This window comes from Sardina pilchardus, chromosome 10 (assembly GCF_963854185.1).
Source record: "Sardina pilchardus chromosome 10, fSarPil1.1, whole genome shotgun sequence".
NCBI classification, from domain to species: domain Eukaryota; kingdom Metazoa; phylum Chordata; class Actinopteri; order Clupeiformes; family Clupeidae; genus Sardina; species Sardina pilchardus.
In genome coordinates, this window is record NC_085003.1 from 20,564,022 (window position 1) to 20,576,673 (window position 12,652).

A 12,652-nucleotide genomic window follows, 5' to 3' on the forward strand; every position below is an offset into this window, starting at 1 on the left:
ACGGAATAGCCTTATAGCCTATAACCAGCCTAGCCTTGGGGCCTAGGCTACTGAGTAGAGGAGCGGCAGTGGTTCACAGGTGGTTCGTTGTTGTTCAGATTAGTCCAAGGCGAGGCTACTCTTGCTTCTTCTTGCTTTTTGGGCTAGGCCAGGATTTGACAGCTACACTGTTTGGTAGCCTACACAACAATTTGGCCTAATTATTGATACAATACACCACGTCCAATTCTGGCAAGTTTAATGACTGACGGCAGATTTTGGCGGGATGAGTGAGAGTACCAGCCTACCAGCTGTGGGCTTGGGTGAATTCTGTTGACAACCGAGAAAAACGGGACCATTTTCCCGCACTAAAATGACAAAGTGACGTACTTCCTCTTTGCTAGAGGCTGTAACATGTTGCTCTGAAATACAAGCTAACATAGAAACTGATTTAATGTATCTTTTTAATATCAAGCCATGTTCGTGTGCGGAGTAACAATGTAATGACTGCTGAAAGCGCCACAATCCGATATTTGATGTAAAAACACAAGTGCTGCTTCGCTGAGCGGAGACACTCGCGGTTGCACTTTATCAACATCCAGGCAGGGTCCCTGAAGTAGTAGCAGGTAAGGTGAACGATCATCTTTGAATACTATCGTAGCATGCAACGATATCGCCACTCGTCGCTCTAAACCATCACGTTTTACATAATGTGGATATTGGGAAAAGAACCCGAATTTCGCAGACCACCTCCAAAGAATATTTCCTGTCATTTCATGACGTAGCTAACTGCAAAAAAAAGCCAGTTCTGCGAGAACATAGACTTTCATACTAATGATATTTGCCCTTATTATAGTTGAATTTAACAATCGCTAATAAAGAGGGCCTAAGCTATAATTGGGATGGGGTTAATTGTCTACAACTTATGGGATAGGCTAATGACCTCACCATGCCTAGCCAGCCCTATGGGTTATCTGCCAATTGGGCGACCTACATGACATCGGTTAGGCCTAGGCTACTGTAATTAAATAACCTCTGTACAGTTATAGAGAATAGCCAACAATGTAGCGTTTTTTATTTGGTTGCTCGATATATCTGTAAAATGCGACGAGACCATAAGGTGGCAGTATGAGTATAGCCTATTCTCAAGTCATGAGTGTTCTATTTGTTTAGGCCTACTCGGTAGCCTACAGTTGTATGCAAAATGCATATGTCAAGTAGAATAGCCTAGTCAAGATTTGTGGCATATGGTTTGTGATTAGGTAATTGTTTGACAGACTAATTGCACCGTTTGGTTGAATGGCTAACGAAAATGTTCAATTCTTTCACACAAGCTTACGTCACAGAGCACTAGGAGGTGCAGACAAGTCGGAGTTTAGTTGATTTGAAATAGGCAAAAAGGCAATACTTTGGATAGACTCTAGCAATATATCGAGTGATTCACGTTAAAGTGGAGTAACTAAACACTATGCACTTCCAATATGTTTTGTTCTTAAGACGTCAAATAGCTCGTCATCATCACCAAAATGATATACCAATAGCCAGACATGATGATACGTGTGTGTGTGTGTGTGTGTGTGTGTGTGTGTGTGTGTGGGGGGGGGGGGGGGGTTGTGTGTTGTGTGTGATCTCAATGATGCAGCATTTGTTTGCTGGATTTGTTTTGAAGGATTTTGTCTATAGTTTCCTCCCGTAGTGCTGTTGTGCTGTATATTTATTTATGTTCACAGGAAAAGCCTGTTATTAATGTCTGGTCCATACCTTCCTATTTCTCCTCTGTCCTCTTGGGGTTGCCTTTGGGCCCACTTAAAGCAACAATATGTTAACAACCATGCACCCTCTGCCATTACCACACTCCATTTTCAGAATGTCTAGTATTGCACCAGGTAACTTTGGTGTACCGGGTCAGACAAGTGACCTGTTATGCTGAGTATTTTTGTAGTATTTTTTTTTTTTTTTTTCAGAAAAGCCTGTTGATTGAAAAGGCAGACCGTTTGGGTTGCCACTCCTGTCATCCCATCAAGGACACAGCACATATGATTTTGCACAGTAGAGAGTAGGAATAGCAAATACATTTGTGTCTTTGTAGAACTCAGCTGTAGGATCTCAGCTGAACCATAGTGCTATGTTCCCCACAAGGGAGCAGTATAATTCCACCTCAGTGAAAGTTTGGTACCACTACATATGTGACAACTATTATAATCTGCCCATGTGTAATCTTTTTACAGCTGGCTCAGGTTGTTGGAAGGATGAGTCATTATAATGCATCACCCGGAACAAACTGTGATAATGTTATAATCTAGTATCACTATCAGCATTTTTGTTACTTTACATTTAAATCTTTAGTTTGAAAAATCTGTAGATAGGCCTACTCACATTTATCTTGCACCATTAGTTGATAATATCATTGAAGCCATCTAAAATATCAACGTTTATTGCTGTATGTGTCTTAATCAGAGATTACCACTCTTGAAAGGACCCCTGAACCTAAATAAACATTTCTCTTTTCCACTCTGAACAAGAGAGGACACATAAATCCCTATGTGTGTAGGAGTAGCAACTGTGGGGACAGTTATTAGTTGCTGTTGGCAACAGCAGTCGGCCTATGTGTTCTCTCTCTCTCTCTCTCTCTGACACTCTTTCTCTCCCTCTCTCACACACACACACACACACTTTCCCTTTGAACAAACAATATATTCATCACAAATTAGTTGCATTGTATCAATTGTATCCACCAAAGATGGCACACTAAGTGATATGTCATTAGTGGAGGGGAGGAGACAGAGGAACTGGCCTGTGGGCTCTCCACAAGTGCTCAAGTGGTCTCCTTGACGACCGGCATGCTGAGCCCAGAACTTGCACAGGGGGCAGCAGAGATCAGAGAGTGGCTGGACCACCGAGTCCCGCCGGGCCAAAAGCCGAGTACACTCAGAGCGAACGAGTGAGAGAGCAGAAAGAGGGTTAACATCCGCTCCTCTCCCCTCCTTTCATCTCTTTCTCTCTTTCTTCTTTGTCTTTTCATCAGCCGCGTCAGCGGCGCTGGAGAGTCCGTCGTCACTCTTGTTTGGCCTGAGAGCCTTGGGTCTCAGCAGGGTGTCCGGCTGCTCTCCCTCCCCAGTCGGGAGGCAGTGCTGCTGGGAGGCCTGGTGGAGCCCGAGCTCCCTTTGGTCCGTCAGCTATCCGGGCCTGGTTGGTTGGCTGGCTGGCTGGCTGGAGAGGGTCTCTGGTCGGGGAGGGATGTTTGGCTGGAAAAGATGTCACACAAAGGGATTAGAGCAGCTTTGTGTGTGTGTGTGTGTGTGTGTGTGTGTGTGTGTGTGTGTGTGTGTGTGTGTGTGTGTGTGTGTGTGTGTGTGTGTGTGTGTGTGTGTGTGTGTGTGTGTGTGTGTGTGTGTGTGGGTGTGTGTGGGTGTGTGTGTGTGGGTGGGTGTGTGTGGGTGTGTGTGTGTGGTGGGGGTGGGCTACGGAGAGCAGTGAGGCGGCACGCGGCATTGTGAGGCAGCTCTAATTAGATTACAGTAGTCCCCCCCCTCCCCCCAGAGGGGCCAGTAGCACCCCTGGTGGTCTGAGGGAGGACGTAGTGGGTGTGGAGGTGGAGGTGGAGGTGGAGGTGGACCTCAGGCTGGTGTAGTGGGTGTGGAGGTGGAGGTGGACCTCAGGCTGGTGGAGAGGGCTATTGGCCTGGTCAGATTACACGATTTTGGCCCGAATTTGTGGTGACCGACAAGTTTACAGCGTTGTATCCGATTTCAAATGGTCGGGCACGACATCGAACGCGGAGTGAATCTTATAATGTGACATGATTCACGGCTTGCTATTTGTCGTTCACGACGTTTTGCAAAAAGTCTGGCTTGTCAGAAATTTGACGGGAGTCGTATGACGCGACCGATGCTTTCGGTGTATGTGGCCACTCTCCCGACCAAGACGCAGAGAGGTTTTCATGGTTCTAAAATCGTATAGTGTGACATGGTAGATCGTAAACGACAATCGTGAGCGACAAAACAATCGTATAGTCTGACCAGGCCATAAGTGGAGCTTGAAGACTTGCCATGATGAGGAAAGGCCTCCTGGACAATCCTTATTGGGTAACAACGACCTGGACCAGCGCCCTCTGAAGCTTCACACTAACTGCACAGATTTCCCATGATGTAGCCTACTGTTACACTTACAAACTCAGCTTCTTAGAGTTTGCCTCAAGAGAGACTCGTAGGATCTCGCTGGTCTGACCGGTCGGTTGACGAAACGTTGAGAGCATGACGTCGTTCCCATCTTCGAGGCTGTGGCCTTGAGCACAGCTAATTGCTGCTAATGGGGAAGCTAAGCTGTGCTGATGGAGGGAGTCCAGCTGACCAGTGGCCCCTCATTCCATTGCCCACACACTGTTGCTATGCCCCCCCCCCCCCCCCCCCCCAACCACGATCACCACCACCATGGTTTCGGTAACCCCGGTGACCATGTTGGTTTTTCCCTGTCTGCACAGCAGATTTGGTGAAGTCTCTGTTTAGTAGCGGACAAGGGCCAGCTCACCCCCGTCACCCCATCACCACCATCACAGCCATCTCCATCCGTAGCCCACAGATTGTTTTTGGAAAAGCCAACAATCCAGGTCAGCATTCCCCTGTATGGAATTCCTCACAGAACCAGGCTCTTCCACTATCTGGGTGAAGAGCGGTGGTGTGAAGATGATTGGGGTTTAGCTGCTGGCTTTTGCACTTTTGAGTAATGTGTGTAATTAACCTGCCTGGTTGACCAGGGGCCTGTGTTGCTTAGTTTATCACCTCCAATCACAACAGGCTCAGTGAGTCCCATCATTTGTCTACAATAAGTGGAATCTCGTGTGTGTGTGTGTGTGTGTGTGTGTGTGTGTGTGTGTGTGTGTGTGTGTGTGTGTGTGTGATGCCGCACAGGTGTCTGTCTGAACCCAGGTCGTATCTATCTGTGACCCATGCCTGTGTTGTTGTGTTGTGGAGGGGTGAGTGTGGGGCCATGCCCCCCCATGCCCCCCCATGGCAGCCCAGGCCTTAATAAGCTATGCTGTGATTTATAGGCAGTTCCCAGCAGTGTGCCTGAGAGTAGCGGTGACACAAAGAGCACAACTCCCCCAGCTCACCCCCCCTCACCCCCCCCCCCCTCCCCATGATCTTTTAATAGTTCTACATGACTTCAAGCCCAGTGTCAATGAAGAATCTAATCATTTTTCTAATCGACTTACCAATACAGAACTACGGTAATAGATTTGCCTACCGGTCATTTGAGAAGTAGATTGCAAGCAGTACTGATCATTGCGTGTCGTCGTGATCAGGATCATGATCCCACATTCTCTGAAAGGGCTGCAACTGTAATGTACATGTCTCATGTCTCAGGCCCATGCCCCAGCGATGGCTGGCATGGGAAGTGGTCTCTGGGGCCCGTCTCTAAGCGGGCTTATGGCCCCACTCCTCCCGACTGGCCTCCTCACTCCTCCCCACTCCCCCCCCCACTCCTCCCCGCTGGCCCCCCAGGGCTCCCATGCTGAAGAGGAGCCTCTCTGAGAGGAATGGCTTATGGGTCTGACATGCCACTGGGCCGGCCTGTTTTTGTATTGTTTTGTATGGAGGTCTGTCCTCTACACACACACAGGTCCCTCCTCCTTATTTTGCTTGGTGTCTTTCAGTCCTGGCTCCACCACTCTTTCCTTCCTTGTCCTTGTATAATTATTCTCTCTCTTTTTTTCTGTGTTCCTTCTCTCGCATTCCGTAGATGGAAGTGTTTGAAACCCTGTGGAACAACATTATCTTCTCTCCTCTCTCTGCCTCACTCTCTCTTTCTCTCTCTCTCTCTTCACTCCCTGTCCTCTCTCTCTCTCTCTTGTCCCTGATCCTCTCTTCTCCTCTTGCATGCCTCTCCACTTCCCTCCTCTCTCCTCCTCCTCAGCTGTCACCCTTTTCTTATTGAACTCTGCTGCTATATCCTTCACTCCCCACCCCCTCGCCTTCTTTCTTTTTCTCCCTCTTCCTCCTTTTCATGGCTTGTGCCCTCTCTCCCTCCCTCCCTCTCTCTCTCTGTATCTATCTCTATCTCTCTCTCCCTCCCTCTCTCTCTTCTCTCTACTTATCAAATGCTTTTCCAGGGGCCATCTCGGGGGCTTCCTCCTTTCTGCTCCAGCTGGGTTTGTTGACACACAGTCAGTCTAGCGTGCCCTCGCCCCCACCACCACCTTTGGGCCATAAAGCTGCCACAGCTGTGGGCAGTATTAGCATAGCTGGCCAAGAGGAGGTGGCCAGGGTGGGGGGTGGCGGGGACTGCGATGGGTTGGGGGGGCAAACGCTAATATATTGCAACCATTAGCTTTTGTTTGTGCGGTGACAGTTTTAAAACATCGCAGCTTCTCACAGACTAAAGCCACAGGACACAAAGAAGTGGCCCAATGATTTTAATGTAAGTGCTTTTAAATATGGCTGAGGGGGCTCAGGGATGGGGGAGGAGGAGGCGACCGGGGAAGAAAAGGGTGGGAAACGGCTGAGTGATCCAAGGAGGCCTGCAAATAATGAAAGGGGAGTCAATCAGACATGCTGAGAAAATGGCTCCAAGAAAATTAGGAGCTATTACAGAATAGGATCTGAGAAATACTGAATGAGAGTTTTGATATTACACAGCACAGCTTGAATTGTGACGTATCATCTTGGTCTTGGAATCCATTCATTTTTGGAAGCAATTTTTTTTTTTTATTGTTATTATGATTTTATCCATGAATTGTATTTTGATTCAGTGTATAGACACTAATGTACACAGTATTCCTACCAACAGGTGGAGATATGAGCAAGGCCAAGTCATCCAGGGACAAGAGATCCACCCAGCCTGCTCTCAGCAGAGTCACCCGCAGTTCCTCCACCCATTCCAGGCAGACAGACTTACTCCAGTCCCAGGCTTCAGGAACCAGCTCAGGCCCTCAGGCCCACCCAGGTGGCAGACCGTCAGACACAGGGCTCGTTCAGGACCTCAGCCTGATGAGTGTGAATGAACAGCAGGCCTCAATAGCTCGGTGAGGACCCCCTGGCTCTCTAGTGTCCAATATTAGACACTAAAGATTATTATAATATTATCGGCAGACATCTACGTTGTCTAATGTGATAGACATGAGGCATACCCTGAAGTATTGTAGTTTATTATCTAACATTTTCTTTGTTAATCCCGTTAAGACCATTGCCTGATGCCTCCCGCTGCCTACCATTGGCAACTCTGCAGAGATGAGTGTCGGTGGTGATCATGTGATCTCTGGCGTTTTGTTTCAGCCGAGGGAGGCCCCCCAAGACGGGTACCGGTGGCATTCTTGCAGACGTTGGCGCCCCCCCCGGTGCTTCTCTCTCCGTCCCTCCCTCAGCCCCAAAAAGTGGCCTGGGCACCATAGCCCGTCTCATCAAGCTCGGCCGGCTGAAAAACATCGTGGTGGTGGCAGGGGCTGGTATCAGCACGGCCAGCGGGATCCCAGACTTCAGGTGGGGGACTTGATCACTGGTCCAATCAAGTGTATGATATGACTCCTCATAGTTAAATAACGCTATTGATCACTGGTCCAATCAAGTGTATGATATGACTCCTCATAGTTAAATAACGCTATTGATCACTGGTCCAATCAAGTGTATGATATGACTCCTCATAGTTAAATAAGGCTGTTAGTCCTGGAGTGCTAGAATCCGGCTGGGTCTCAGTGTAGTAATTAGAAAGTGTAATATTGTGGACATCTATTGGGTATCCCTCCGATTTCCAAAATCAGTTAGGGCTTGCTTAAATCAAGCTGTGGTTTGACGAACTACTGGTTGGTTATTTAATCATGAAAAGCACTTGCCAATGTCTGAAACATGACTGTGTTCCGTGGTACTGCAGGACACCTGGGACTGGTCTGTACGCCAACTTGGAAAAGTACGACATCCCTTACCCAGAGGCCATCTTCAACATCGACTACTTCTCCAACGACCCGCGGCCGTTCTTCTCGCTGGCCAAGGCGCTGTACCCGGGCCACCACCGGCCCAACTACGTGCACTACTTCATCCGCATGCTGCACCAGAAGGGCCTGCTGCTGCGCATGTACACACAGAACATCGACGGCCTGGAGCGCAGTGAGTGAGCTCTCTTCCACTCCTGTTGTCTAGACTCTAGACTGTGGCCTGTCAGGCTCATTAGCCCTGTGGAAGACTTCCAAGAGGGCGGTCTGAAGACGTCACTAGCTGCGTTTCCATTACAAATATGCGCAAAAACTTTGTCGCTATTGTCTTAATGTCGAATATCACAATTTTCGCAATTGCGGTGTTTCCATTACATTCGCCTAACTAAATTAAAATCTCGTGTATTCTCGCGTGCTGTAAGTCATTAGGAGACATGGTGGTTATCAACATTACCCAGATTTAGCCATAGGGATTTAGCCTACACTAAATGCATTCAAATTGCCACCACGGCACGCTGATTATCAGTCATTAGGCTATAAGCCATCAGCGGAGGAGGCCTACCTGTTGGTGGGGCAGAAACATAAAATTAAAAATGACATATTTCACAGGAGTTTGTTGTAGTAGGCCTATGCTTAAATCATGCTTAAATCATGTCACAGCCATGTCAGTGGAATATTTCGTAGATCAGCCCAGTTGATTAGTTTCTAAAACTAGAATCTAGATTTCTTTCAGCACCGTTCTCATCACGTTAAACCAGCAAAGCATAACAACGTTGTTGCTATGGGTAAACAAAACTAGTTGAGCAGTTGCGTAGCCTATGCAGCGTTTTAGAGAAAGTGTTGTCGGCAAGTTCACAGCTGTGGATTCAACATTTTAGAATGACACAAGCCACTTTTAATGAAAAAAATATTATTTTTTTACATTATTCTCCCGGTGCCACTTCCTGTCGGCAGTCTTCTTCGTCGGTTTCGTTCCTCCTAACATCCGGTTGTTGGATCACGTGACTCGTCCGATGCGAAAAAAGTGTTTCCATTGCAGTTTTGCGAAATATACAAATTTCGATACGCTCGAAATACCACCTCACCCGAGCGCAAAAACTTTTTATCGAAACATGTGAGTTTTTTCGAAATGTGTGTGTTTCCATTCATAGATATATATATTGACAATATATATATCTATGGTTTCCATTAAGCACATTTCTTTTCGCAACTCTTAATTTGCGCAATTTAATGGTCAATGGAAACGCAGCTACTGTGTACTGCGGAAATCACGCAGTGCATTCCACCCATGATTCTGTTTTGTTTTTAATGCAGGCACGTGCATTAATTAAGCTAATGTTGATTGGTCTAATTCTGTCTAATGATGTGCGTCTGCAGTGTGTGGCATCCCAGAGGACAAGCTGGTGGAGGCCCATGGCAGCTTCGACACGGCGTCGTGCCATTTGTGCTACACGCCGTATCCATCCGAGGAGGCCAAGGTACTGTATGTCCTCCCCGGCCCTCGGCCCTCGGCCCGTGGGCACCCACCGTATGCACGACACACTTGACACGTCACTGCGGACGCTGATCTCTCTGCGCTCCTCGTCCCCAGAGAGCCATCATGTGTGGCAGCGTCCCCACGTGCTCCTTCTGCCAGGCCACGGTGAAGCCTGACGTGGTGTTCTTTGGGGAGGACCTGCCACAGAAGTACTTCCAGCACACCAGCGACTTCCCCAAGGCCGACCTCCTCATGGTCATGGGCACCTCTTTACAGGTGAGGGGTCAGAGGTCAAGATTTGGAATTCTTCGTAATCCCCCCAGACTGCTTGTCTACTGACACAGGCAGCAGTACTGTAGTAATGACACTAGTTATTCATGTCCAAGGGTGCAGGTTGGAAATAGAAAGTGATTCTCAGTGAAATTTAAAATTGAAAGCAACATGGCTAATAAAGCAATGCTTTTACAGCAGACCAGGTATTTAACTTCCTCCAGTGTTAGTAACAGAACAGATTTGGAATCTCTCATGCTAAGCATTAAATTGGATATTCTAAAACGGATAGTTCCGGTCCTTGATTATGATTGGCTGAATCGCGTTCGATGCCGTTGTATACATCACGATAAACACACACCTTGACCGCATTTAGTGCCTAACAACGCCCCTTAGCTATTCGATTATACAGTGTAAAGCACAGCCTCTAGGGCCTTATTGCTTAAATATCACTGGTGCTCTAATCACAGAAATGCATGATGAATGTATGAGAGAATGACTCCCGTGTCGTTGCGTGTGCAGATTGAGCCGTTTGCCAGCCTGGTGAATACGGTGCGTTCGACGGTACCGCGGCTGCTGCTCAACCGGAACGCGGTGGGGACGTTCGAGCGCCGCCCGCTGCGCCGCGGAGACTACATGGAGCTCGGAGATCTGAGCGAGTCGGTCAGCAAACTGGCCCAGGTCCTGGGCTGGCACCAGGAGATCCAGGAGCTCATGTGGAGTCAGGAGAACCGGGTATGTCCCACACTCACCGGCTGACCTGCTCTCCTAGCTCTGCATGCCATGACCACCCTGCTCTGCTGCAATAGAATGGAGACGGAATGCTGCAGACAGGCTCAAATTTAACATACTGTACAGCTGCTGCAACAAAACAAATTACCCTGAAATGCTAATCGTATCCAACTGAGTTGTGACACATCACTCTAGCATCCCAACTGAAAAGGGTACACTGACTTCTAAAGTCAAAAGTTATATTTCTGAGTTAACTCAAAGGTTCTCCGTGCTGTTCCTAAAGAACCCTCTGCCCAGTAGACTCAGAGAGACTTAGCATCCCAACTGAAAAGGGTACACTGACTTCTAAAGTCAAAAGTTATATTTCTGAGTTATCTCAAAGGTTCTCTGTTTTGCTCCTAAAGAACCCTCTGCCCAGTAGACTCAGAGAAACTTACAGTAGCATCCCAACTGAAAAGGGTACACTGACTTCTAAAGTCAAAGTTATATTTCTGAGTTAACTCAAAGGTTCTCCAAGCTGTTCCTAAAGAACCACAGTGGTTCACTTATGAGCCTGTGAGTTTGACCCCTGACCCCCTCTCTTGCAGTTTGCCCCCCAGCGGGTGACCAGTGCCATGGAGCAGCAGGCAGCGCCGGGGAGGAGAGAGGAGGTGGACGGCCCCCCCGCCAGACGGCCCAACGCCTCCAGCGGGGCGCGCTCCGGCAGCGAGGAGTCCGACGCCTCCGAGACAGACAGCATGAGCACCGAGTCCTCTGGGCCTAGTAACTAACACACACACACACACACACACACACAGTATTCACACCAGTGTTCATCCAGAGTCCTGTGTGTGTAGTGGAAGGCCAATGATAACATGTTTGGAAGGTAAACAGAAACATGGCACTTACTTATTAGCATTGGTGAATCTGCTCTTATGTTGTCAGAGTCCAGCGGTTTTGATCTGTTTTTATTGTTAGTCATGTGTTCGCTTAGTTGGTGTCAGAGTCAGAGCCGGACGCCTCCGTGTGTTTGCTAAGCCATTGCAATAATGAACCGCATCCATCCACACAGAGGGCAACTTTTCTCTTTTGGGCTTAAGCCATTTCTCCTCCTGTTAGACATTAGGGTTTTGTGTGTGTGTGTGTGTTCCTGTTAGACATTAGGGTTTTGTGTGTGTGTGTGTGTGTGTGTGTTGAGTTTGGCTTGGGGAGAAAGGCTGAAATGGGGAGCTAAACCTAGCTCTGAGCAAACCATGCGAAATTAGTATGGGAGGCAAGAGCCCCTGAGTGTGTGTGTGTGTGTGTGTTCACTCCTTATAATGCCACTGAGGAGGCCAGGCAGGGGGGTTCCCTCCTCTACGCTAATAAATGTCTCCGTAGTGCAACAAAGAACCCCAATATCCTGCTGTGTGTGTGTGTGTGTGTGTGTGTGTGTGTGTGTGTGTGTGTGTGTGTGTGTGTGTTTAGAGAGGAGACTTTTCTTTGCATGGTTTGTCATTCAAGAATGCAATTATTCAATTTTGCACAGGCTGTGTGTACATAGTGTTCTGTGGAGTTTTTCGGGTTAAAAACACATTAAGTGGCCGTGCTGTGCATTCCAGTGGTCCACGGTGTATAAAGACATGGACTGGACTGGACAGGACAAGACCCTTCCAGAACCAGTGCATACTCCATCCCCTCACTCTGTGTGTCTACATTTATGGACAAGCTGCTTAAATCACTGTAAAACTTTTGCATGTACAATTGTTTTTACAATTTTTACAAGTGTAATGATTCAGTTGTTGATGGTATACAGTACAAGCACGAGTAGTAGTCTTTATGTTATGTATTTGTATTGAAGTTTCTCAGTTTAATAAATAGCAATAAAAAGTTTTAATGAGAACTGTGAATGTGTGTCATGTTGTTTGCGTAATTCAATACTGCACAATAGAAGCTACTTTTAGGCCACTGGCAGTGGCATGCCTTCATAAATGTACAATTGTGTGAAGGAATCCTACCAGCAATTATTTTACCAATACAATGGTTTGAGGCTAGTCATGGTACATAGGTTTGTAATAACATCTGCCTTTGTGTGGTTTATGAGAATAAACCACACAAAGGGGTTTACATTCAAATGGGTAGTCAAAGGGCTTCGCTACTTTTCATTTGATAACATGAAGTGAAATTAAATGAAGTGGAAGTAGGACATTTCTCCATATGGAGAACACGCTCTTTTGTCATCTTCATACCTGTCAAATAAAACAGCGGCAGAGCAAAAAGAACCTCTACTACTTAGAACACCACCAATAGCATAC

At 47.4% G+C, this 12,652-nt stretch overlaps 1 protein-coding gene across 1 annotated transcript; it reads left to right on the forward strand.

Moving 5' to 3' along the window:
* The first annotated feature begins 368 nt into the window (after positions 1-368).
* On the forward strand, positions 369-12,234 carry si:dkey-103i16.6 (uncharacterized protein LOC557125 homolog). The gene is made up of 8 exons (XM_062546922.1): positions 369-605; positions 6,766-7,000; positions 7,251-7,454; positions 7,843-8,075; positions 9,278-9,378; positions 9,492-9,653; positions 10,170-10,382; positions 10,967-12,234. The coding sequence occupies exons 2-8, from the start codon at positions 6,774-6,776 to the stop codon at positions 11,147-11,149; spliced, it is 1,323 nt and encodes a 440-aa protein (XP_062402906.1). The 5' UTR covers positions 369-605; positions 6,766-6,773; the 3' UTR covers positions 11,150-12,234.
* Positions 12,235-12,652: the final 418 nt, after the last annotated feature.

Bases quoted from the DNA above. Each gene is read 5' to 3' on its own strand.
- si:dkey-103i16.6 (XM_062546922.1), top strand. From the start codon at position 6,774: ATGAGCAAGGCCAAGTCATCCAGGGACAAGAGATCCACCCAGCCTGCT. The intron at 8,076-9,277 runs GTGAGTGAGCTC...GTGCGTCTGCAG, and splicing joins CATCGACGGCCTGGAGCGCA to TGTGTGGCATCCCAGAGGAC. The intron at 9,654-10,169 runs GTGAGGGGTCAG...TTGCGTGTGCAG, and splicing joins TCATGGGCACCTCTTTACAG to ATTGAGCCGTTTGCCAGCCT.